Source organism: Globicephala melas, chromosome 19 (genome assembly GCF_963455315.2).
Source record: "Globicephala melas chromosome 19, mGloMel1.2, whole genome shotgun sequence".
In the NCBI taxonomy this organism is placed as follows: domain Eukaryota; kingdom Metazoa; phylum Chordata; class Mammalia; order Artiodactyla; family Delphinidae; genus Globicephala; species Globicephala melas.
In genome coordinates, this window is record NC_083332.1 from 6411577 (window position 1) to 6437838 (window position 26262).

The 26262-nt window shown below is 58.5% G+C and overlaps 1 protein-coding gene across 2 annotated transcripts; it reads right to left on the bottom strand.

Annotated features, from left to right (window-relative positions):
• Positions 1-675: 675 nt before the first annotated feature.
• Positions 676-25192, bottom strand: POLD1 (DNA polymerase delta 1, catalytic subunit). Of its 2 annotated transcripts, XM_030850001.2 has the most exons (27): positions 25142-25192; positions 16903-17105; positions 16427-16540; positions 14287-14433; positions 14076-14201; positions 13837-14005; positions 13665-13746; positions 13459-13588; positions 12583-12749; positions 12218-12322; positions 10758-10898; positions 10568-10678; positions 10049-10240; positions 9863-9951; positions 9677-9793; positions 9379-9492; positions 8921-9068; positions 5331-5426; positions 5077-5214; positions 3804-3979; positions 3321-3473; positions 3078-3180; positions 2111-2243; positions 1909-2022; positions 1543-1595; positions 1371-1468; positions 676-814 (listed from the first exon to the last, which is right to left on the bottom strand). In XM_030850001.2, exons 2-27 carry the CDS (start codon positions 17102-17104, stop codon positions 709-711), a joined length of 3324 nt encoding a protein of 1107 aa, XP_030705861.1. In that variant the 5' UTR covers position 17105; positions 25142-25192; the 3' UTR covers positions 676-708. The 2 variants fall into 2 exon arrangements, with proteins under 2 accessions (XP_030705861.1, XP_069900353.1); XM_070044252.1 differs by lacking the exon at positions 9379-9492.
• Positions 25193-26262: the final 1070 nt, after the last annotated feature.

Here is a 26262-nt window from a genome sequence, read left to right on the forward strand (position 1 = left end):
AGGAGTGGAGATGGGAGAGGAGCCAGATTTGGGGGGACCCTGAAAAAGTAAAGGAGGGGTCAAGGGGTCCTGTGGGCAGGGGGGGTGGGGGGAGGCTCTGGACCCAGGAACCAGAGGGGAGTGGGTTGCCAGGCACTGGGGGCACGCCGAGACCGCCGGCTGACGAGAGCACTGGGGGGTGTCAGAGGTGGGGGGGCCCTGGGCTCTCAGAGTAGACGTGGGTTGGGCTGGGGTCCCTGAGAAAAACCCAGGGCCGAAGCCGGTGGAGACCCCAATGTGGAAACATCGTGGGTGTGTGACATGAGAGGGGGGTCCCCCTGGTCGTTCCGGGGAGCGGGAGCCTCCAAGCCAGGGGCTGCCCCAGGCCTGGAGGAAACAGGTCAGCACCTGGAGGGCGGGGCAGCCGGGCCAGAGGAGCTTGTGCCCAGAGATGCTCTGCTCACTGGGCCTCGAGGGAGGGCTCGCGGGGGTGGGGGTGAGACCCGGCCCAGAGAGCTTGCAGGGAGGGTGAGGGAGTCCGGTGAGGGCCTCCTGGGGGTCAGTGGATCCCACTGAATGGAGCTAACCCATTTGGGCCAGAGCTTATGACAGTGGACCACGACCCCCCAGGGACCACAAAGCACCGGGTAACAAAAGGCCTGAACTTTATTAATTCTCTGCCCATCCCACCCCACAAGGCCCCTGTGGGGAGTCGGCCGAGGTCAGAGGTCACCAGGCCTCGGGGCCGGGGGGCCCGAAGCGCCTCAGAAGCTGCTCCTGGTCCTGCAGGTCCTTCCGCACCTTCTTGCGCATGTAGAAGATGGGGCAGTCCCGGCTGCGGGTGAGGACGGGGGTCAGGGCCACTGCCCCTGCCCGGGCACACCAGAGTCCCACTGCCCAGCCCAGTGGTGGGGCAGGGGCCGTTCCCAGGACTTTGGCCCCTGTATGCTGCCCACCCACCTCCCCTCCCACGATGGGCTGTTTGCTCAGCGGGCATGGGGGGAGCCGATAACAGCGGGTGCTCACTCAGGCGCTGGGCCACCAGCCGTATATCACCTGGCACCTGGCGTGGGAACCCGCCCCGCCCACCTGTTCCCTGGGGAAAGGCTGGCCCCGCCTTGGCGGAGGGGGCCAGGACCGTGTGTGTGTGTGTGTCTCCCCATTTCCTGGGCAGATACTGGGTGCCCAGCACCCCCCACTCAGCAGCCCCCAACCCCACCCCAAGAAGGCTGGGATGGGCACTGGCCCGTTTTGCAGGCCAGGACGCCGAGGGTCGGCGATGCGGGGGGCGCCGAAGCCTGAGAGCCCGGAGCCAGGGCTTTGGTCCATAGGCCTCGGCAGCTCAGAGGAACCTGGGCAGTCCAGCGCTGGGGCCCAACAGGCATGCCCACCTGGTGCAGATGACGTCCTCGTGCAGGCTGCCCTGACAGCGCTGGCACTGGGTCCAGAGGCGCGAGAAGCGCTCCTCCAGGGCGTTCAGGTGGGATACCTGGGGATGGAAGGGCTGAGTGGGCGGCCCTGCGCACCCCCAGCTGCCCCTCCCCACCTCCCCTGATCCCTCACCTCCTTCTGATACAGCTCCGACCCCCGGGCTTCGCAGAACTTGCACACGGCTCCTGGGGTGGGGGAGGGGGGCAGGTCAGCCTGGGCCGCCCCACCCCTGCCCCTTCCCCGCCCGCTGCCCATCCCGGCTTCTGAAAGTCCCCATCGATGAGAGAACAAGGGAGCAAGTGTGTGGAGAAAACTCCCTGGGGAACTCCCAGGGCGGGGGGCCCAGGACCCTCGCGGGGCTGCCTGCAGACAGGAGCCCCCCACCCAGGGGCCGGGGCCTATCCAGGTAGCCATGCCAGCCCGTGGGGCCGGTGCCGGGGACCTCGGGTGACGGCAGAGGTGGGAGGGCAGGGGAACGGGGTCGGGGACGGTGCTCACCCTGGTGGCTGAGGACAGTGCGGCAGCCAATGCAGCAGTTTTGGCGTTTGGCGAAGGCCAGGAGGCCGCCCACCTTGCCCGTGAGTACTGTCTTGCAGCGCGTGTGGTCCCCGCCTGCGTGTGAAGGCAGGCGGTGGGCCCGATGCCCTCCCCCACCCCCCACCCCGGTACCCCGCCTGCCCTGGCTGCCCCCCGCCCGTACGCAGCAGCACGGCCTCGGCTCGGCCCTCGCCCAGGATGGGCTCGAAGATGCGCAGCAGAGGCTTGGCGAGCTGCTGCTCAAGGTAGTACTGCGTGTCGATGGGCAGGCTGTGCTCCAGCACGAAGAGGGGGTCCTGCGGGCAGAGGGGCCGGGGTGGTCTCACCAGGGGGGCAGAGTGGAGGGGCCGCAGCCACACACACAGGGGCCCGGGAAGGGATAAGGGGCTGCGGTCCCTGCCAGGCAGGGGGGCAGGGGCTGTGGTCAACAGCGGGCAGCCAGGGTGAAGGGCACCGGGAGCTGCCGTGCGTCTTCCAGCCATGAGTGGGGGCAATGGTGGGGGGCAGTCACTGGGCCCGGACTGGGATGGGGTCAGAGGTCATGGGGGTCCCTGGCCGCGGGCCCTGTGATCCATGCTAGGGTCCACAGGTAGGAGCCCTCAGGTCACCAGGGAAGGGTCAGAGTTCACGGTGGGGACAGGAGATGTGAAGGTGGATGTGAGCTGGAGCTGAAGGTTGGAAGCCAAGATAAGAGGTAGCAGGACAGGAACTAGGGACTGACAAAGGGGTGGGGGTGGGGTCACAGGTCACTGGACATCCAGGTAGGACAGGGGAGGGTATGAATCCAAGAGAATTACAAGTTGAAGATCCAGGATCAAGGAGTCAGTAAGAGACACAGAAACAGGTGGTGAGACAGACACTCTCGCTCTGTGCAGTGAGGCTAGGCCCCCTTCTGCAGGATGGAGCCAGGAGGGGTCAGAATAAGGGGGGTGGGGTGGAGGGCCTCTCCAGAGGGTACCAGGAGGCCCGGAGCAAAGCACTGTGGAGCCAACTCCCCCGGGTGTGTTGCGGGGCGGTTCTCAAGGCCCCGTGGGGCCTGCGGAGAGAAACACCCTCCCCGCCAGGCCTGGAAAGCAGAAGTGAGAGCAGAGGAGAGCTGGGCGGGAGCGGGCAGCCCAGGTGGGCCTGACCTCGGACTTCATGTAGGCGGCCACGCCCTTGGCGGCACTGATGATCACGTAGGGGACACGGTCACCCAGGCTGGGCGCGCTCCCGGGGTCCCGCTTCCTCATCCTGCGGGGAGACCGGGGCGGCAGGCTGGGTGAGGGCAGGTGGGACGGTGGGGGCAAGCTGGGGGGTAGGAAGTGGTGGGCCCAGCTGGAAGGAGAGGGGCTATTTCTGGCCGGTCCCGCCCCCTACCGCGCTGGGCTGACCTCTCGGCCAGCTCCACATGGGCCTGCTTGCCCGCGTAGTCTGCGGCTGCGCGGGTCAGCTCCTTGGTGATGACCAGCTGTGAGATGTCGATGCGGTTACATAGCAGGTCAGAGATGACGTCCTGCGCATGCGCCACGGCGCCCGCGGGGTCTCTGCGGGGGGGGGCGGACGGATGGACGGGCGTCACCAGGGCGTCACCGGTGGCTGTGGCCGCCCGGCTGGCACCTCCACTGCCCTGAGGCTGGGGGACCAGGATGCGCTCCAGGGGCGGGGAGGGGCCCTGCCCGGCCGCAGGCTGCCAAGTGGCAGAGGCAGGGCCGGAACCCGCAGCTGTCCGACCCCACACTCTTTCCACAGCTCCGCCACCGACAAAGGGCTGGGCCTGACACCTGTGTCCCCAAGGGAGGAGGGGCTGGGGGCTGGGCTCCTGGGCCTGAGGGAAGAGAGGCCGGGCTCCAGGTCCGGGTGCGGGTTCCACACACCGGTCGATGAGCAGGCGGCGCAGAGAGGCGGTGACGAGGTTGGCCACTAGGGGGCAGTTGTCCCTGCGCACGGCCTCCAGGCCCTTGCAGTCCATGCGGTCATGGGCGTCAGACCGGGAGGAGAAGAGCAGGCCCGCATACCGCTTCTTGCTGATGAGCAGGTACGGGAAATAGACCTGGGGGGAACCCGCGGCTGAGAGCCCCTGAGGCTGTGGGGGCCAGTGCCCCATCCTGAGGCTTCCCCAGAAACAGACAGGGCCAGACAGGGATGGTCCCTGGGACACGGGAAGATGGACCCTAAGACCCCAGCACCTCAGCTCAGGGGGACACCCTCAGCACTCCAGGGACCCCAAGTCGGAAATGGGCTGGGATAAAGCTAGACCCTAAAACCCGAGATCCAGACACTGGGGTGAAGTCTGGAGAGCCCCAAATGGGGGCCTGAAACAGACCAGAGGCAGACGGGGGAGACCAGGCAGCACCCCCTCAAAGACAGGAGACTAAGGGCAGGGAGTGAGCCCTGGGGCAGGGACAGGCTCCAAATCTGAGAGGTGTACCCCGAGGCCTGACCCCAGCTTCGAACGCGGGGGATGTATCCGGCGTGAGGGCTCCCAGACCCAAGCCTGTCGCACGCTGGGAAGCAGGGAGCATTGGACAGCGGTACCCCGATCCAGGAGTTGCCCCGTCAGGGCCCCTGCTGCACAGGACAGCCCCTGAAAACACCTGAAAACCAGAGACGCTCCGAGACTGACGGGGTCTTTAGGAAACAGACACCGTTCTGCGTAGCAAAGCCCAAGGCTTTTGGGGGTTTCCAAAACCAAGGTCCCCAAACTCAGGAGGATCCAGGCAACACAATACCTCAAAACTGGGGCTTACGAAAAAGAGTTTTTAAATAAATAATTTTTTTAAAAATAAGGGACTTCGCTGGCAGTCCTGTGGTTAAGACACCATGCTTCCACAGCAGGGGGTGCGGGTTCGATCCCTGGTTGGGGAACTAAGATCCTGCATGCCGCACAGCATGGGCAAAAAAAAAATTTTTAATAAATAAATAAAACTGGGGCTGATGAACTCAAAGAATAGGATACCCAGGGCACCCAGATCAGCACACCTCGAAATGGAGACATAAGCAACAATGGGCATTCCTGGACGCTGATGCAGTAGGAGAACTCTACCCAAATGCGCTCAAACTTTGCAGGCACCCTGAGAATCAGAGACCCCCCCAAAACTGGCAAGACCCACGTCTGCCCACTCCAAGCGCTGGGGGGCCCCCACTTACTTTCTCAAACTCTAGCCGGATGGGTGAGGGGAAGTGGCCAGACACCCAGTCCGCAGCCTCCCGTCCCAGGGCCATGGCCTCAGCCACAGAGGAGACGCCAAATCGACACATGACAGAGTCAGTGTCGCCATACACCACCTGGGGAGGGGCACGTGTGACCCAGAGGGTTGGGGAGATGCTGGCGGCCCCTGCACTTCCCACACCAGCCCCAGGCCTGTCTCAGGCCAGCAGTGGGCAGGCAGGAGGCCCCTGACCTTGGCATTGGCACTGTAGCCGTTCTCCACCGTGTACTTGGACTCCACGAGCTGCTTCGTTCTCTCAATCATCTGGCGCCCGAACCCAGTGACGCTCTGTCAGAGAGAGAATCAGGCAGAGTGAGGGCCCAGGGGCCGTCCCCAGGGAACACAGGCTTAGGGTCCCACCTCTGCTGCTTTCTGCAGCTGTGAGTATGGATGAGCCACTGCCCTTCTGGGCCTGTTTCCAAATCTGCAAAATGCGGCTACTGAGCTGCTCCTTAATGGTCTGCTGGAAGTAGGTCCCTGGCCCAGAGCCCTGGGCACAGAGGAGGAACTGACTGCAGCAAACAGTGGTGGAAAGGCTGGAGCCAGAAGAGGCCATCAGCTCAGTGTTTCTCTCCACGGAGGTGCTGAGAATCTGCGGACACTGCAGGCAGCTCTCCGTGGTGCAGGACCACTGACATTCCTGGTCCCATCCCCCTATCCTTGGGCAATCAGAAATGTCCCCCCAAAGGTAGGGTGCTGTACCAGGGCCATGGAAAGACCATTCCTTTCCAAATAAGGAAACTGAAGCTGGGGAAGGAGAAGGGACACACTAAGGAGAAACAGGCATGACTCTTCTGTTTTTGTTTGGATCTGCCCAGAAAACCTTTGTCTTTAACTAGAGCATTGAGGCCACTTATGTTTAGTGTAATTACTGACTATATCTGAGCTTAAATCTACCATCCAACTAACTGTCTTCTATTTGTCCCACCTGTTCTACGTTCCTTTTTCTTTCTAACTTCTTTCTGGAATGACTCAGTATTCTTTTTTTTATTATTATTCCACTCTGCTGCCCCCATAAGCTTGAGAGACAGAAATAGGGAAAGAGGCTAAGAAACAGAGACATAACGGAGACAGAGGGAAGGGGCTGAGAGGGAAATGACAGAGAGACAAGGCCAGGAAGCAGCAGCTGCTATGAGGAAGCCCCAGGGGAAGCAAAGCCACACCCTCCTGCCTGGCCTCCCCTCGGGGCTGGAACCTGACAGCCAGACATCCAATTCTTTCCACCAAGGAGGATGGGAGATGCCCCCAGAGATTATGAAGGGCCAGTAAGAGCAGTAAGGGTGGCCTACTGTAAAAGATTAACCTCGCTCAAAGAGAGGCCTGGCTCTCGGCTGGCTCCTGGGAGGGAACCTCTAAGCCAGGGGTCCCCAACCGCCCGGCCATGAACCAGTACCTGTCCGTGGCCTGTTAGAAACCAGGCCACGCAGCAGGAGGTGGGCGAGCAAGTAAATCTTCGATTGTATTTACAGCTGCTCCCCCCCCACCCTTGCTCGCGTTACTGCCTGAGCTCAGCCTCCTGTCAGATCAGCGGCGGCGTCATTAGATTCACACAGGAGCGCGGACCCTACTGTGACCTGCGCATGTGAGGGATCTAGCTTGGTGCTCCTTGTGAGAATCTAATGCCTGATGACCTGAGGTGGAGCTGAGACGGTGATGCTAGCGCTGGGGAGTGGCTGCAAATACAGATTATCATTAACAGAGAGGTCTGACTGCACAGAGACCAAAATAAATCAGTTGCTTGCAGACTCATATCAAAACCCTATCGGTGAGTGGCAAGTGAAAACAGGCTCAGGGCTCCCACTGATTCTGCATTACGGTGAGTTGTATAATTATTTCATTATATATTCCAATGTAATAATAATAGAAATAAAGTGCACAATAAATGTAATGCACTTGAATCATCCCCAAACCACCACCCCCGCAAGGTGCATGGAAAAGTTGTCTTCCACGAAACCGGTCCCTGGTGCCAAAAAGGTTGGGCACCGCTGCTCTAAGCCCTTGGCGTGTCCTGCCTGACAAGTGTCTTTGTTCATCTGGGACCTTGGGTCACATCAGGTGATCTGTGCTAACGTGATTTGTGGTGGGGCCTTGGGCCACATGATATCCAGCTTGACGTCTGGAGGGACTGGAGACTGAGTAACTAAGGTCAGTCACATGGCGCTCCATGCACCTGACCCCCAGTAAAAACCCAGGACACCAAGGCTCAGGGGTGCTTCCCCAATGGGCAGTACCGTGTGTATGGTCACACATCAGTGCCGGGAGGAATAAGTGCTGTCTGCAGGACTACCCTGGGAAAGGCAACTGGAAGCTTCCACCTGGTCTCCCCTGGACTCTGCCCCATGTGCCTTTCCCTTGGCTGGTTTTTTTTTTTTTTTTTTTTTTTTCGGTACGCGGGCCTCTCACTGTGTGGCCTCTCCCATTGCAGAGCACAGGCTCCGGACACGCAGGCTCAGTGGCCATGGCTCACGGGCCCAGCCGCTCCGCGGCATGTGGGATCTTCCCGGACCGGGGCACGAACCCGTGTCCCCTGCATCAGCAGACGGACTCTCAACCACTGCGCCACTAGGGAAGCCCCCTTGGCTGGTTTTAATCCCTATCCTTTCACTGTAATAAATCATAACCATGAGTATAACAGCTTTTCTGAGTTCTCGGAACCCTTTTAGTGAATCACTGGATCTGAGGATGGGCTTGGGGGCCCCTGAACTGTAAGTGGGTGTGTGTGTGCACAGGCCCCTCCCAGCATAAGGCCCACCCACTGCCAGTTCTTCCAGGTGTTCCACCCACAGCCATGTGAGGACTGACACAATGTTCAGGAAGGGAGCTCCCCGTGGCTGGAGGTAACCAAGTCTGGAATGTGCAGGGACCCAAACCCCAGGGGAAGGAGCTAGACAGAAGACCTCTCTAAGAATCTCTTAGGCCATGAGCTGAGGCACTGATCCCAGCGTGGCAGAACCTCAGACTCAGGCGCTCTGTGGTCGTGCCGTGGGTCTGTTTTTCTGTATGAACAGCTGCTGTGGCGGGGAGGGAGGTAGTGGGCGTTTATGCCCACATTCCCTCTCAAAGCAGAGCACTGCCCTAGCACCGGCCAAGCATCTTCCCTGGGATCCTCACACAGGGACGGGACAGGGGACCCTCGTGCCTGTTCCAACTGTGACCAAGAACACACCGCAAATTAACGGCCAGAGCCTGACCGTGCCGTTGGGTGAGCCCCCAGCCCCGCCCCAGCCCCCCGACAGAAACACGGCCCTGCTCTCCCATCAGGAGGAGGGAGCGAACCTGCTCCCTGCTCCCCCACCCTCATGTGGACCAGGGGAGGAGGTGGGCTGGGGTGGAGACTGCCAGGGACATAGGGGCTGTCAGGTGACTGTGTGACAGGTGAAAAGAATGAGCAAAGCTGCCTCCCTCCCTCAGTCCCTCGGCCTCTGCCTCCCCCGCCCCGCCCTGCTCCACCCCAGCCCTCCCGGAATTTATCTGTCTGCAGAGCGCCAACTGCTTTCCATACACATTTACTGCTGTCACCATCTGTGTCCCCGCAAGGCTGGGCACCAGGGGAGGAACTCTCATCCACTGTGTCACCTGCTGGACCCACAGGGCACAAGGCCCAACCTGCAGTGAACGGTCAGCAAGTGTTTGCTGAACCAACGAATGAACCAATCACACAAGCATCCGCTCTCCAAAAGGTCAGCGGGTTGGGGCGATCTGGGCCCTGACCTCTACTACACTGAGCCCTGGTTCTCCCTAAGGGGTGGCTGTCTGTCCCCTACCTGCCGCGGTGCACTCACCTGTGAGATCTCCAGGCATGGCAGCTTGCCCACCTGGGCACCAGTGAAGCCGTACACAGAGTTGGCGCTCACTTTCAGTGCCAGCTGCCGCCCGTCCAAGACCTGCCGCCGTAGGGGGTCTGTCTCCTTGGCCAGCTCGGCCTTGGCCCTGGGAGAAGGAGAAGGGAGAGGCAAAGGCCATTCAGGTGGCATTTCAGGCCTCAGGGGCAGACGAGAGGCCCGGGCCTGGGCACTGGTCAGGGTGCCTTTCTAGAAAGGGGTGTCACATACGCTTGTGCAGGTTGCACACCGCACAGAGGTGCCCAGCACAGGGGCTGGAGGGAGCTGCCCGCGGGGGTGCCTTGTTCTAACGCAGGCACAGCTGCAGCTCAGTGCACCCATGACGGACAGGGATCGCCAGGCCGCCTCAGCAAGGCTGAGCTACGAGCAGGGGTGGGCGGCCGGGCTCAAGAGCCCACCTCTTCCGGGCGCCGAGCAGGTTCTCCAGGATCTGGGGCAGCAGCCCCTTCCGCACCGCCATCTTCACGAACTCGTCCCCCGTGGGTGTCTTGATGAACTGATCCTCGGTCAGGCTGGGCCGAAGGTGGTGGGGGTGACACCTGGCCTCCCTGGCTCCTCCTCCATCCCCTCTCGGGACCCCCCCACCTCTTGCCAGTCCCCTCCCCTCCCCACTAGCTCTGGATCCCCAGCCCCAGCCAGCCTGAGGCCGGCCCCTGGGTGGTCTCGGGGTACACGTGGCGAGCGGGGCCACCATACCCCAGTTTCTGGGCGGCCCCGGGCCGTAGAAGCGTGGTGTAGCACAGGTTGTGGGCCATCATGATGGACGGGTACAGCGAGGAGAAGTCCAGGGTGGTGATTGGGACATCATAGTACCTGGGGGGCCGGGAGGAGTCAGGGCGGGGAGCCCCCCCTGTCCCCACCAACCCCGCCACCGGGCCTTACCCTTTCAGGGGCTCAATGACCGTGGCCCCCGTGTAGTCCTCGCCGCCCTCCGTCTTCACCACGGGCATCAGCAGCCCCTGGCGCATGGCCTGGGAGGGCAGAAGGCGGGAACTGTGGATGGGCGCGGGCAGGGCCCCTCAGCAGGGAGCGTAGTGGCCAGGCCCGCCCTGGGCTCCGCCCGCTGACCTGCCGCAGCAGCTGGGACACGACCTTGACCTGCTGGCCGCGGCTGAGCAGGTAGCTGAGGGGCACGCCGGTGACGCGCGCCATCTCCATGGCATTCACCAGCACCATGAGGCGCTCCAGCAGCCGCAGGGGCAGGAAGGCGTCCTTGAGGCAGTACACGGCCAGGCGGCGGCGCGTCTGGTCGTTCCCATTCTGGGGACGGGGGCAGGCATTAGGGGACAGGGAGGCGACAGCGTGGGAGGAAGGAGGAAAGAAGGGCACAGCCTGAGGACTTAGTGAGGCCCAGAGGTCGGGGCAGGGCAGCGGAACAAAGGTCGCCATGCCAGAGGTCGCGGGAGTGGGTAGGGACAGGGGTCCCATCTGCGGGGCGAGATCAGAGGTCGAAGGTAGGAGCTAAAGGGGACGGTCAGGAGAGCAGGCGGATGTCCCGGGCCAGGAAGGTAGGTAGGCGCCGAGGGCCGAGGTCGGGAGGGTGGGGAGAGAAGGGACGGCGGGAAGCGGGTCGGGCGGCGCGGGCACCTGCAGGTCAGTGATGATGCTGTGCTGCACGTCCTCCTTCTGCTCGCCTAGGAAGTGGAAGCTCACGGCATTGAGCGTGTAGGACCGGAGCTTGTACTCCCGCAGCAGCACCTGCAGCGAGCGGGAGCGGGTGGGCGGCGGCCCCGGGGAAGCGGCCCTGTGAGGGCGGCCCCCGCCCGGCCCGCCATACCTGCAGCATGTCCATCTGCACGCGGCCCACCATGCTGACCACCTTGCTGTCCCGCCGGCCAGTCTGCCTGGACTGGAAGGACGAATCCCGAATGCTGGAGCGGAGGCCGGACACACGGCCCAGCAAGGGGAAGGTCTGCACCTGGGGGCACAGCACATGGGGAGAGCGGGGGCTGTGGCGGTGGGATCCGCACGGCCGAGCCACAGCAACGGTAACCAGACAACCCATGACACCCCCTGCGGTGCCACCCTCTCTTCCTGCTGGGAGCCCCGCGGGCAGGGGCAGCTCTGGGGCAGAAGGACCCTCTGTGGCTGGACAGGCACGGATGGGAGGCTGGGACAGGGAGAGTCAGGGGCCTGAGGGCTGGGGCGTGAAGGGGCAAGGATGGTGCCCAGGGCTGCGGGAGCGGGCGCAGGGGCAGACTTGGGGATGGTGCTAGCTTGACGGGGAGGCAGCGGGTGCTCGGGCTGGGAGGCCTGGAGGACGGCAGGGCACGGTGTGGAGCACCAGGTCTGCACTGGCGACAGTGCGTGAGCCGGGGCCAGGTGTGGAGGAGAGGCCTGAGCTGGGCTGGGAGCAACGAGGCTGGGGCTGGAGGGCAAGGCAGGGAGCGGAGGCCGGAGTATAGACGCCAGGCCGACAGGGGTGGGCTTCTCCCTGGAGCTGCCGGGGGCCTTAAAGTGTGCTTGTTTGCTTTTTCTATTATGAAACTGGCCAAACATAGAGAAAAGGAAGAAAATAATACAATATATACCCCGTTAGGAGTTGAACTGGGTCCCCCCAAAAGACGCTGAAGTCCCAACTCCTGCACCTCAGAATGTGACCTCATTTGGAAATTGGGTCTTTGCAGGTGAGCAAATTAAGTTGAGGTCATTAGGGTGGCCCTGATCCAACATGACTGTGTCCTTAGAAAAAGGGGACATTGGAGCACAGAGGCATGCACAGGAGGGAGAGTCAGGGAGAGCGCCACGTACACTCCAGCAATGCTTGAGGCGACCGGCAGCTACGAGAGAGGCCTCAGAAGGAACCAACCCTGTGACACCTTGACTGGCCTTCCAGCCTCCACACTGAGAGACGACACACAACCGTGGGGCTTTGCTACGGCAGCCCCTGCAAGCTCACACGACCCCCCAGGCCCACACCAGATTCAAGCATCAAGGTTTTGCCACCTACTTCAAGGACACCCCCTTTTTTCCTTATTTTTTGTTGACATATTTTAAAGCCCGAAGAACAAGGCGCTGCACTCCTGCCCACTTCAATCTGCCCCTCCAAATACACGAGCCTTTTCTGACTTAACCACGAGTGCTTCCTCGCCTCTGCAAAAGCCACAGAAACCTTCTGGGCTCTGAACGGGGCAGGGACGGGGCCAGAGCCGGGGTTTCAGGGAGGCAGCCGCCCACAGCCTGAGCCCTCGGTGGGGTGTCTGAGGGCAGCCCCACGCCCCCGCCCGCCCGCCACACCTTGAGGATCTGGGCCCGGGAGATAAGGTACGGAAGGTCGAAGTTCTGGATGTTGTAGCCAGTGATCACGTCGGGGTCGATGATGCGGACGAAGGCGGACCAGGCCTGAGGCAGGAGCACACCGGGTCACCCAGGCTGTCATCCTGGTCAACCCCCTGCCATGGATCCTCCCCACTCCTGGAATGTTCTGGAAGCCCCCAAGAGCAGCCCAAGAGCCCTCCCACCCGTGGAAGAAAGACTGGGAAGGTGCTTCTGAAAATAACGAATCCACAGGGGAAACGGCTCAGAAAACGGCCTCGCGCCTGGGAGGTGCAGTGTGGGGAGCTGAGGAAAATGGGGGTCGGGGGGCACGGAGCGAGAGCCACCTGGAGCAGGTCCTCCTCCCGCTCGTAGCTCTGCACCTTGGCGCCCAGGATGGGGGCGCAGGGCCGTAGGGTGAGCGCCAGGCGCAGGAAGGGCTCTGGCTCGCCCCAGCGCAGGCCCAGGGAGCAGATCTGGATCACGGGGTCCCGCTCAGGCTCCGGAAAGATGCCTGCAAGGGGAGGGAGGAGGGGGAGGCGGAGACCTGACCCCTGATGCTCCCTCGTGGCACATCGGGTGGGTGCACCTCTAATCTCACCTGGCCCACCCACTCCTTTCTGTCCCCACTGCCTGCAGAGCCTGCACAATCCACCCTGGCTCCCCACTGCCTGCAGCTCCGGGCCCTCTACCCCATCCCTCACAGGCTGGGCCCTCTTCCCCATCCCTCACAGACTGGGCCCTCTACCCATCCCTCACAGACTGGGCCCTCTTCCCCATCCCTCACAGACTGGGCCCTCTACCCATCCCTCACAGACTGGGCCCTCTTCCCCATCCCTCACAGACTGGGCCCTCTTACCCATCCCTCACAGACTGGGCCCTCTACCCATCCCTCACAGGCTGGGCCGACCTGCCCCAGCGCCTCTGCACTCGCTGCTCTCTCTGCAGGGACTGCTCTCCCCGCCCCACTCCCCGGCCCCTCCCTCTTCACGAAGCTTAGCCCCTCGCCCGAGGCCTCCCCTGCCCACCTGTCCGAAGCAGCCCTGTCTGTCTCCATCACCTTCCTCCTTTGCGTTGCGAGTCTTTTAATAACCTGTCTGCTTGTGTGTCTACTCCCTTCTCCCTGAGTGAGCTTAAGAAATGCAGGGACTCCCGGGGTGAGACTGGCATATCACTAACATCCGGAAGGAGGGAGGGAGGACCCCCAGGCCCCGGGGACACACCTTTGCGGCCCGCGCACTCGATATCAAAACTGAGCACCCGCAGAGGTGCGATTCGCTGCCACTGCCCTTCTGGCGGGTGACTGACCACATCCGACCACAGCACGTCCGCCTCCAGCTGACACAGTGTGGCCTGTGGGGACAAGGCGGGTCAGCGTCTGCAGGGTCCCGGCTCTGTGACCCCCACCCCACCCCGGGGACCCACGCACCTTCCCCTCCGGCCTCAGGACGTATTTCCCAGCCGGGAGTTCCAGCCAGTTGCAGCCAACGATGTCCGCGTCCACCATGAACCTGCAGGGGGACGAGGGTCAGTGGGCAGAGGCTGGCTTGGGGGGTGAGGGGAAGGAGGCGAAGGTTGGAGAAGCGAGGCGGGGGCCATACCGGATCTCGAAGTCAACGTTGGCCTCGTAGGGCGCGAAGCTGGGGGTGCCCAGGCCGGCAACGCGGATGCCCTGCTCCAGGACGCGGCGGGCGGGAGCCACGAGGCGGGGCAGCGCCAGAGTGATGCGCAGAAACGGGGAGGGGCCATGCCCGTGGTACCCAAACATGCCTGCAGACGGAGTGGGTTGGCACCGGCCTGGAGGGACCCCCACCCACCTGGCCCCTGGGGCAGCACTCACTCTGCCGGGAGCACAGCTCCATGGCCAGCACGGCCGGCCCCGTGAGCTCCTTGCCCCCGCGCTGGTCCCGGCTGATGGCCGTGTTCAGCTCCCGCTGCAGGTCACTCAGGTGCTCAGGCCCAAACCCTGGGTGTGGGAGGGCCCGTCAGAAGTGCAGGGGGCCTCCAAGCGGTAGGGGCGAGGAGGGGTCTTTGGGGTCGGGGCCACTCACCGGGGGGTGCCGGGGTGTAGAAGTAGGGCGCAAAGCCGTGGATGTGGCAGCAGACAGAGACGCCCTCGTCGGTGACCCCGAAGGCGCGGATCACCGGCACGGAGTCCTGGGACGGCAGGGGCACCCCAGGCAGGGGCCGTGCTAGGCCTGGGGGTGTCATAGGGTAAGGCAGGGGCTGCTCTCTCGGACACCTCAAAGGTGTGCCTGCCTCCCTCCTGGTTTACGTGTCTACCCTTGTCCTCCTTACAGTCCTTTTCCCACTGCACAGCTAGAGGGAGCACCCCACCTTTTTCGCAAATTTCAAAAGTAGAATCAACTTTGTGTCGGCAGCATTACGAGCTTTAACTTAGGGATAGATTCGTGTAACCACCACCAAATTGGGGTACAAGACGGTCCCGTCACTCCAAACGGCTCCCTCAAGCTGCCCCTTTGTAATCACACCTGCCTCCACCCCGCCCCCTGGCACTGCTGATCTGTTCTCTGTCATCCTGATTTTGTCTTTTTGAGGCCATCCACAGAATGGAGTCAGACAGTACATAACCTTCTAGGTCTGGCTTCTTGCACTCAGCATGGCACCTCTGGTATCCATCCATGTCGTTGCATTTGTCAAGTTTGTTCCCTTTTATTGTGGAGAACCACTGTGTGATATGTTACCCATTCACCTGCTGCAGGACATGTGAGTTGTTCCTGGTTTTGGAGCTATCAACATCCATGGATTTTGTTTGAATGTAGGTGTTTGTTTCTCTAGGGTAAATATCTAGGGGTGGAACTGCCACATTCTATGGTAAGAGTAGGTTTAACTCTTACATCTCAATAAAGCTTGGGGAAAAAACCAAAAATTCAATTACCACCAGAAAAATTAAAAAGAGTAGGTTGAACTCCGTAGGAAACTGCCAGGTTGCTTCCCAGAGCGGCTGCACCAAACTGTGGCCCCACCGAGCACAGGGAGCTCCTGGCACTGGGCAGCCTCGTCTGCACTTGCTGGCGTTGGTATGTTTCACCTTAGCTTTCCTCACAGCTGTGCGTTTGCGTCTCATGGTGGCTGTCATTTGCATTTCCCTGATATCTGATGACACAGCACATCATCTCATGTGCTTATTTGCCATCGTAGATCCTCTAGCGAATTGTCCAAGTTTTCTGTCCACTTTCGACCGGATTGTTTTCTTTCTCTTGAGATCTGAATGTTCTTTATTCGCAGCACTGGTCCTTTGTCAGACATATGGACCGCAAACGTTTCCTCCCCGCCTGTGGCTTGTCGTTTCATTCTCGTACAGGGGAGTCTTCGAAACACAAGTCAGGGCTTAGAGGGGCTCTCTCCATTGCCAAAGGCTCCCCAGCTTTCTCAGAATGGAGCCCCGAGGTCCTCAGTGGGCCAACGGGATCTCCCGCGACCTCCCACCTTCATCTTCACCCCTCGCTCCCGCCTCACTGGTCTCCTGGCTGTTCCTTAAACATACCAGACCTGCTCCCTCCTCAGGACCCTCTGCCGGGAATCCCGCTTTCCCAGACATCCCTAGAGCTCCTTGTTGCCTCCTCAGAAGGGCCTTCCTGCACCTCCATGACGCGAGGTCCAGCACCGCTGCCCTACTCGATGCTCCTCGGTTACCCTCACCACCACCTCACGTTCCGCTTCCTTTTTTTTTTTTTTTCCTGGCCGCACCATGCGGCTTGTGGGATCTTAGCCCCCCGACCAGCAACCGAACCTGAGCCCTCGGCAGTGAAAGCAGAGTCCTAACCACTGGACCGCCAGGGAATTCCCTCCACTTCCTTTCTTATTCTGCCTCTCCTTCTAGAACGTGAGCCTCTGAGCGCAGGGACCTGGTCTGCCTGGAACAGGGCTGCCTCAGTGCAGACATTCATTTGTTCCTGACTAACTGGATGGATGAATGTATACCACACCACACGCCTCTCCCCTCTGCGAGGAGCCAGCTCCTTCAGGCCTCATTTAGAAGATGCCCCCCTCCTCCAGGATGCCCCCACCCCAGCCCTGTCCCTCCCTCTCGCAGCCCTGGTCAGCTGGGCGGGGACTATATGTGTCCATCTCCTCCCACAGAGCCAGAGGGGCTGACCTGACCCAGCCTCCACCTGGGAGCCCAGGGCCCCTCCTCCCACCCACCAGGCCTCTGTCCCCCAAACTCACCCACGTAATGGTCGATTTCCAACTGCTGGAAGATGAGGGGCTCCGTCTGGGGGTCCAGGGGGCGTGGGGAGGGCCGAAGCCACCGGGCATCTATGGCTGTCAGGGAGAGCTGCCCTGGACGCGGGAGAGGGAAGCAAGGCTCCATGGGGTTGTGGTCCTGCTTTGGAAATAAGTACTAAGTGCCTTCCCAGCCCTGCCAGTGATCCCTCAGGTGGCATCAGACTTGTGAAAAGAAAGTCAGGTGGAGGTTGTGGCCTGGATCAGGCCAGAAACTCGAGAGAGATTCAGGAGTCAAGGGTCAAAGTTAGACTGGAAGTGACAGGAAACAGAGGTGGCCTACTGACATGGGGTCAAAGGTCAGCCCCTTGTGGAGCTCAAAGTGAGCCAGGGGCTGGCAGTCAGAGGTTACAGGTCAGCTCCATGGTTCAGAGGCATGACAGGCGTGGGGTGCAAGGGGCTCCTGCTCTAGGTCTCACCGTCCGTAGCCCCCTCCAGGGCCGACTGCAGCTCCTCCTCCTCCTGTTCCTGCAGCCTGTGCTCTGCCTCCATCTCCTCCATCAGCGCCAGCTCCTCCTCGAACTGCGATGGCCGATATGCCTCATCCTCATCCCAGAGGCCCCCACGGGCCCGCTTTGGGGGCACCCCAGGCCCTGGGCCTGGTCGCCGCTTACCATCCATCCTGTGGGGCAAGTTGGAGCAGGGTGAGGGTGCCCATCCTCTCCATGGCCTCCCATGTACCCACCATGACCGTGAGCTTTTAAAAAAAAAAAATCTCCAGAGTGGGGAATTCCCTGGGTCCAACGGTTAGGACTCCGCGCTTCCACTGCTGAGGGTGCGGGTTCAATCCCTGGTTGGAGAACTAAGATTCCACAGGCCGTGTGGCGCAGCCAAAAAATAACTATCAATCCATCAGTCAGTCTCTGGAGCACCTGAAGAGTAACATGACTCTCCATCCCCCCCCCCACTCTCCCCACCCCAACCCCCGCCACAGGCTCGGGGGGTGCTGGCACCTTCCAGATGCCCAACAATCATCAGCAATGCCCAGCTCAGTTTAACCCTTTCCTCACATGCTCAAGCCCTCCACGTAATTTTTATCCTCGTTTGCTTGCCCCTTGCCAACCCCTTGGCACCAGCCCTGCACACCCTCCACCCTCTCTCATCACAGACGTGGTCCTCAGATCATCCCTTTCCTTCCCATAAGCCCCTGTCCTCAATGCCCTTGCCTGCCCCTCTCCCCATTGGCCCAGGCCTTCCTCCTACAAACAGCTGGGAAGCGCCTCCTTCAGGCCTGTAATTTGAAGTTATTAAAAATGAAAAACTTTTAAATTAGTTATTTATTTAGAAAAATAAGTTGTAAAAAAGTACACTTCTCCCAGCATCAGGCCAGGACGGAGGGGATTATGAAAACTAAGAGCAGACCCAGACCCAGCTGGGAGAGAGTGGGGGAGGGGACAGGTCAGCTGCCCTAGGTGCAAGGGAACACCTCTGGATCTTATAACTATCCCCCCACATCCAGTCTCCCCTTAGTCCTTTTTGCAACAGACCCCTTGCCTTGGAGCTGCCACAGGCAGTCCAGCCTCAGACTACAGTTCCCAAGGTGCATTGCAAGGGGCAGTCACATGATCATGTTCTTTCTCACGGAATGGGGGTGAATGTGAGGTGTGCAGCTTCTGGGACAGCCTGAAAAGAAAGCCTGCCTTCCAGCCTTTTCCCCCTTCCCCATGGCTGGAGCGTGGATGTGGCGGCAGTGAGCCAACCTTGACCACGGGGACAAGGACAACACTGAAGGGGATGCAGAGCTCCAAGATGGAAGGAACCTGGGCCCTTGACAACCTTCTGGAGCAGAGCTGCCTACCTTTGGATGGCTATGGGGAGACATAAACTTGCATCTTTCCTGGGCTACTGTGCCTTGGTGTTTCTTTATTATAGCAGCTTAGCCTAAACCTTAACAAACACAGCATGGAAAAATTCTGAGCTGACTGGGGATATGTTATGGCAAATGTTGGTGGTATACAATGGTACACTTCTCAGCATTAAAAAGGAGGTGGCCGCTGATATACTCACAGGATGACTGAATTTCAAATAGACAGCTAATGGGAAGCAGCCACATAGCACAGGGAGATCAGCTCCTTGCTTTGTGACCACAGAGACGGGTGGGACAGGGAGGGTGGGAGGGAGATGCAAGAGGGAAGGGAAGAGATACAAGGATATATGCATATGTATAGCTGACTCACTTTGTTATTAGCAGAAACTAACACACCATTGTAAAGCAATTATACTCCAATAAAGATGTTACCAAAAAAGTGCATAAAAGAAGCCAGACACAGGAGTACATGCTGGGGAAATGGGGAGTTACTTTTGAGGTGATGAAAATGTTCTGAAACTAGACAGAGGTGGTGGCTGCAGAAAATTGTAAATGCACTAAATGCCACTGACTACACACCTTAAAATGGTTAATTTCACCTCAATTTAAGAGAACAGTATATATTGTATGATGCCATTTACACAAAGTTATAGAATAGACTAAGCTCATCTATGGTACTAGAAAGCAGGCTGCTTCTGGGGTGGGAGAGACTGACCGGGAAGGGGCATGAGGTTGTTTTGTGGTGTGATGGAAACGTGCTGTACATCCAACTGTGCGCTTGAGACCCGTGCATTTCACCATATGTAAATAGCACCTCAAGTAAAAGCAATAAAAGTGGGGAGGCTGCAATTCCACATCTAGGGGTTTATGCTACAGATACACTATCACATAATGAAAACCTGCATTTACAAGGTTATTTCCGGCAGCATTGTTTGCAGTCGCAAAAGACTGGAAACCACCTAAATGCCCTCCCCTGGGGGACTGTTTAAATAAGTTACATGAATTCCGTTCCACGGAATATTATGCAGCTCTATAAAGGAATGAGGAAGCTCTCTATGTACTGAGACAGAGGACTCTCAAAGACCCATTGTTAGGTAGAGAAAGCAAAGTGCAGAATGTTGTACATAAGAGAACTTTTGTGTATATATATATATATATATATATATATATATATATATAAAAAAGGTGTCGAAGAAAATGAAGAAAATGTTTATCCTGATTCTAATCATTAGGAAACAATCAAATCAAAGACAAGACTGGCCTGCAAGATGGAATCTTCAAAAACTGTCGAAGTCACGAAGGGGGGGAAAAGGGCCAGGAAACTGTTTTAGATTAAAGGAGAGACTACGTAGTCATGACAACTAAATGCAAGGTCAGATCTTGGATTAAAAAAACAAAAATAGCTCTGAAGGCTATCACTGGAACAACTAGGCAAATTGAATAAGGATTGCCTATGAGATTACAGTATGCCTCATGGTAAATGGCCTGATTATAATTATCCTATAGTATCACGATGACTACAACTTGCAAATAGTTCAGCCAAAAAAAAAGTGTACGTGTGTCAAGATAAAGCGAATGAGGCAGCACACTCACAACTGGCCAATCCAGGCAAAGGGTTCATGGGTGTTAATTGTTCTTGTCTTGGGACTTCTCTGCAGGCTTGGAATTTTTCAAAATTAAAAGTTGGAGGGAGGGCTTCCCTGGTGGCACAGTGGTTGAGAATCTGCCTGCTAATGCAGGGGACACAGGTTCGAGCCCTGGTCTGGGAAGATCCCACATGCTGTGGCGCAACTGGGCCCGTGAGCCACAACTACTGAGCCTGCGTGTCTGGAGCCTAGGCTCCGCAACAAGAGAGGCCGCGATAGTGAGAGGCCGGCGCACCACCATGAAGAGTGGCCCCCGCTCGCCACAACTAGAGAAAGCCCTCGCACAGAAACAAAGACCCAACACAGCCATAAATAAATAAATAAAATTTTAAAAAAAGTTGGAGGGAAACACATAAAATAAAAATAACATTTTCACAAGGTGGGTGGGAGAATCTATCTAAAGATGTTGGCTTTTCATGCATAGTTCTGGCAGGATGGGTAATAAACTGGCAACACTGGTTCCCTGGGGCGAGAAGACAGTTTGACCAAGAGCTAATTCATATACCATATGATTCACGCATTTCAAGTGTATAGTTTAATGGTTTTTAGTATATTCAGACTTGTGCAACCATGACCACAGTCCATTTTAGAACGCGTTCAACACCCCACAAAGAGACCCTCTGGAGTCAGCCCATCCCCCTCCTCCCCCTCCCCCAGAAGCACCACTGATCCACTTTGTCTAGATGGATTTGCCTGTCCTGAGCATTTCCTAGAAGTGCAGTCTTGTGTCTGGCTTCTTTCCCTGTGGGTGATGTTGTCAAGGCCCACCCGCGTAGCACGGATCAGTGCTTCGTTCCTTTTAATGCCTGAATATTTCCCCACCGCGTCGCTATCTCACATTGTGTTCATCCACGAGGGTTGTTTGCACCTTTGCGCTCTTGTGAACAGTGCTGCTATGACCGTGCAAACGCGGGTTTTGTATAAGGAGAAAGAATCTGAACCAGCTCTCCTTTTGCGCCCTCTGAAGTAACTGTGAGAGATGCAGAGAGTCAGGACCTGGGGGAGAAACCCGGGTGAAGCAGAGGAAGCTGAGGGTTTCCAGGAGCCCGGAGGAGTGGCCAGACCTGGCCTGGAAGAGGGAGGTAGAAGGGGGCCGAATGGCAGCCCTGGGTCACTGGGCTGTGGCCAGGGGGTACGATGGGAGGGCAGCTGTCACCGGAGCAAAATCTAGGGTCCTGGACTGTCAGGTGAGGCAGCATTAGAAGGAAGGAGGCCCCTGGGTGTCCCCCCTCAGGGGCCCCAGCGCAGAGCTGGAGTTTGGCAAACGCTGTGAGCTTCTTCCTTTCTCGACGCTTCAGTAGCAAATACTGAACAGCGAGCGAATCCAGCAGTAACACACTACGATGAGTGTCTGCTTCGGGTCAGACACCAGGTTCTCTGTGACTCACTCCCTCGAGGTTGTCATCCCATCCCACCCAAACTCACGGCTTTAAATGCCACCTCTACGCTTTTGTGTCTCCGGCCCAGATTTCAGCCGGGCCTCCAGACTGACAGATCCAACCGCCCACTGTAAGCAGGTCCCTTCAGGCACCCCAGACTCCAAAGCCGGGCTCCTGATCTCCCCACAAACGTGCTCCTCGCACCACACCATCTCCCCCGATTCGGTAAGCGGCAGCTCCCATCAAGCCAACAGCCTTGGAGTCACCCCAACTTCTCTCTTCCCCTCAGACCACACGCTCACTCCATTTGCAAATCCCATCAGCTCTGCCTTCCAACGGACGGGAGTCCCACCGCTTCTCGGCCTCCCAGTCTGGTCCCTCTGGCTCCCTAAAATGGTTGGCCGCTTTATTTTGTGCATTGCTGCTTGTCTGGCTCCCCCTGCTGGAAAATGAGCTCCTAGCGGGCAGGGAGGCAGTTTCCTTCACTGCAGTATCACAGGTGTCAATAACAGCGTTTGGACCATAGAGGGCGCTCAAGAAATATCTGTTGGGACTTCCTCGGCGGTCCAGCGGTTAAGATTCTGCACTTCCAACGCAGTGGGCGCGGGTTCCATTCCTGGTCAGGGAACTAAGATCCCACATTCCCTACCACAAGGCCAAAAAAAAAAAAGGGTGCTTCCTGCCATCAGCATCCTCAGACCTCCCCTATCCCCCAGACTACTGCAACAGCCCTGATTCCTGACCTCTCCCAGCCGAACCAGCTTATAAAGCCTCCTCCCCCACACCTGGGGAATTTGTCTTCAGGGCTCCCATTCCCCTGTGAAAGAATTAAAAAATTAAAATAAAACGACTATGATAAAAAAAAGAAATATCTGTTGAATGAATGAACAGCCTCTTCCCCCACCCCACCTCCATCTCCGTCCTTGCACCCTGCCCCCTCCGTGTTCTCCACTCAGGAGCCAAAGGGATCCCATACAAGTGTGTCAGATCATCCCTTCCCTGCTGTGCTCGGATGCTGCCCCTGGCTCTCATCTCATGCACAGTTAAAAGCAAAGCCCTCATCTTGGCCCACAAGACCCTGCACAACTGCACCCCACCCTTCACGGACACCACCTCTGCCCTCTTTCCCTTGCTCACTCCAGCCACTTGCCTCCTCTCTGTTCCTTAAACACTCCAGGCTTGGTCCTATCCCAGGGCCTTTGCACAAGCTGTTCCCGTTGCTCTGCAAATGCTCTTTCCCAGATCTTCCCATGGCTCCCTCCTCCTCTCCTTCAGGTATTCATTTGCTCGAATGTCCCCTACTCAGTGAGGCCTGTTTAAAAATACAGCCCCCTGCCCCATGCTGATACTCTCCAACCCCTTCCCTTGCTTTACTTTTCTTGCTGGCCTTTGTCACTGTCTGGTGCACTGCAGCAGGTCTTAAGAGTTCTCAAAGTGTGGTGCCGTGGACCTGCAGCATAAGCTTCTGGTGGGAACTTGTCTGAATGCTGATTGTCAGGCCCCATTCCAGGCCTACTGAACCAGGGCCTCTGGGGGTGGGGCCCAGCAATCTGTATATCGAGCCCTCCAGGGACTCCGATGCTGCTCAAGTCTGAGCACCACTGCTTATTTATTTTGTTTATTGTCTGTTCCCCACGCTGTGAGAGCAGGGATTTCATCTTTGTTTCCTGCTATATCTCATGTCCCCAGGAGAGTGCCTGGCACTGAGTACGTGCCCAATAAACATTTCCTGAATGCAGAAGGAAGGAAGGAAGGAAGGAACTCACAGAATTTTCACCAAAACTTCTGAGGGTGGTGCTGCTATTAACCCTCCAACACAATGACTGGAACTGAGGCCCAGAGAGGTGAAGCCACCTGCCCAAGGCGGCACAGTTAGCTCAGAGGGGCAGAGCCAGGGTTCAAACCCAAGCAGGCTGGCGCCTGAGCCCCACCGGAAACCAGCGCTCCAGACTGCGGCCTCCAGGTGTGCCAGGAGAGGTATGGGGGTGAACTGCCCTCTGCCCAGTTGGGGAGACAGAATGAGGACAGGCTCATCAGCTTGCTCACCCCCGTATCCGGGCTCACACACATCTGCTGAGGGATTGATTAAATAATGACAGATGGACCTATTCACTCTTGCCCCCCAGAAAACCACACACTTTTCACTCTTTGGTCTTGTCCTGCCTCTGAGCCTCTCTGAATCCCGCTGCCCTTGTCACAGGCTGGGGACCATGTGGGCTTGTCTGACTCCCTCAACAGACAGAGAACCTCTGAGACTAGGGCAGGGCTGACGCTTCTCTGGGTCCCCAGCATCACCCAGCACGGTGCCTGGAACGCAGGCCACTTCAAGTTGTGTCAGTTTAGACTCCTCTCCAGCGTCACCGACTCCACAAGTCTGCACTGAGCCCCGGCCTTCTTCTCTCGGCTCCCAAAGACCAGCACTACCTCTTCATAGCTCAGAGCGCCCTGGCTTGAGCTTTCCTGGCCTTCCCCCAGCCAAACTGAATTATCACTGGCTCCCCAGTGCCTAACAAAGGCCCTGCCACACGAGCAGCTGGCTGAAGGAGTGAAGAGAGGGAATAGCATTGCAGGAGGAGGGAAGGGCATGGCGAAGGCCCTGAATGGGACAGGAACCTAAGGGGCCTGGGTGGGGAAGTGCAGGAAGCAGGGGGAGAAAAGGCAACAAGAGGTTCCTGGAGTGGGTGTGGCCATGAACCTGACACACTGACATCACCCTGCCCACTCACTCCACCTAAGCTCTGCCCTCAGGGTGGCACCCCCAAACTTGTTCCCCCTCAGCCTTCCCTCTCCAGCCTGCTGCTCAAACCGCAGTAATCTTGGGCTCCCCTTTCCTACCCTATCCCCTCGTGCGGGCTCAAATCCCAAACACAACCTACGCCTGATGGATTCTCCCCACCTGCACTGCAGGCGGAGCCACCTACGGTCCCCTCCTGCCTCCTAACTGGCCTCCCTCCTTCCACTCTTGCTCCTGCTACAATCCTATCTTCAGTCAGCCGCCAGGGACTTTTTTTTAAAACGCAGGGGAGGGTCACGTTGCTGGGATGTTTAAAACCTCCCCCGGGCTCCCTATCGAACCTAGAATAAAAGCTAACCGCACACCGAGATTTACAAGGCCCTGCAGGATCTGGTTCTCTCTCCCGTCTCCAGCCTCACCTGTTCCCTCCAGCTACAAGCACTCCAAGTTCCTTCCTACTTCGAGGCTTTTCCCCTGGACGATCCCCCTGCCCGGATCGTTCTTTACGTGGCTGACTTCTCTCTCAAATGTCACTTCCCCAGAGAGACGATTCCTGATCACTCTAGTTAAAGAAGCAGGCTACTCTGTTTTACTTCACTTGGGATAACGTATCACAGGCTTGAAAGCATTGCTTTATCGTTTATACTTATTACTTGTCTACCGTCTGTCTCCCCCTGAGACAGGGACCTTTTCTAACCTGTTCCGGTTGTAGCTCCTGCTTCTAGAACAGTGCCTGGCACAGAATACTCAATAAAGATGTCGCTATGCCCCCACGTGCACCATTCAGTCCCCAGTGCCTCCGGAACCGGTCTCCCCAAAGACCCTCCAGGGTGAGTCCACGGAGCCCAGCGCATTCGCCCCCGCATGCCGAAGGGGCGCCCCACCCTCTTCATCTTCCCGCGCGTCCCCGTGCTCGCGCCCACAACAGGCCCCTGCCCCTCTTCCGCGCGCCCCCAAGCCAAGGGGATTCCTCTCGCCGTCACGCCCCACGCGACCCCTCACAACCCTCTCTCAGACCCACGTGCCCAGCTCCTCAAGCCCCCTTCCCCGCCAGGCCGAACTTCCTGCAATTCCCCTTCTCCCGTAACTCACCCGCTTCAAATGGCGTTTCCCGCCACAGCCCACGCCGCCGTGACCCCTGACTCCGGCGCGCGCATGCCCAGAGTAGAGGCACGCCGAGCCGGGCCACGCCCCTACTGCACGAATAGGGGAAAGCCACGCCCTGTTTCCCCCACCTCTGGGGCACAGGCCACGCCCCCCTTTCAGACGCGGGCTGTGGTCTAGTCCCCTTGCTGACGAACCCTCGCCGAACCACGCCCCTTATGACGTATGCGGGTCAAAGCCACGCCCCTTCAATGCCGAAGCGTCGCCACCCAGTGTTATCGGAGCGCGCGCAGCGGTGTTGGGCACTGGACGTCACCACGACTCCGCCAGTTCTAAGGTGGTAGGCGCGCCTCCTCTGCTTCCCCACCTGCCTCCTGGCCGAGGCCTTGCTCGGTAGGACCACCTGGGCACTCACTGTTCATTCTTCAGCTCGCGCAGCCAGACCTTTTCCCTCTCCGTAGAGGCTGGCCGGTTCGCGCTCAGATCCTGGCCTGGTCGGTTCTCCTGTCTCACAGCCACAGTTTCCCCATCTATAAACTGGACTCAGCGCAGGGCGGGCACACCTGTAAGGCGAGAGGCACACTGCTTGGGATGGGACCGTCTCTTGTAACTACTCTCACTTCCGCTGTTCCCTCTCCCCCTTCTAAAAAAAACAATGTTTTTCAGTACCCAACCCATCCCTCCAAGCAACACCCTCTTCACCCTCGACCAGGACTGTCCATCCAGCTCACCTCGGTGTCCCCTCAAGGCATGGAGCAAGAGAAGGAGACATTAGGAGAACTCCACTGCCCTTCCTTACTTTGAACTCATCTGGGCCTTTTGTGAGGCCTTGCCGGACTTCCTTTTCCAGCTCCCACATTGCCCCGTGCTGACCCCATTAAAGCCCCTATTCCCTTACCTTCTAGCAGTCCTTGCTCAGCCCCCCATTACCAGCCCTGACTGGTAGACAACTCCAAGGAGGGACTTGATCTTTTTATTTCTTGTTTTATTTTTTTAATTTAATTTTATTTTTGGCCGTGCTGCCCAGCTTGCGAGATCTTAGTTACCCGACTAGAAATCAAACACGGCTCCCGGAAATGAAAGCGCAGAGTCCTAACCACAGGACCGCC

Coding starts and splice junctions, on each gene's coding strand:
- POLD1 (XM_030850001.2), bottom strand. CDS start 17,104: ATGGATGGTAAGCGGCGACCAGGCCCAGGGCCTGGGGTGCCCCCAAAG. Junction 12,750..13,458: donor CGAGTGCGCGGGCCGCAAAG/GTGTGTCCCCGG, acceptor CTCCCCTTGCAG/GCATCTTTCCGGAGCCTGAG. Junction 3,474..3,803: donor CGCCGCCTGCTCATCGACCG/GTGTGTGGAACC, acceptor CCCCCCCCGCAG/AGACCCCGCGGGCGCCGTGG.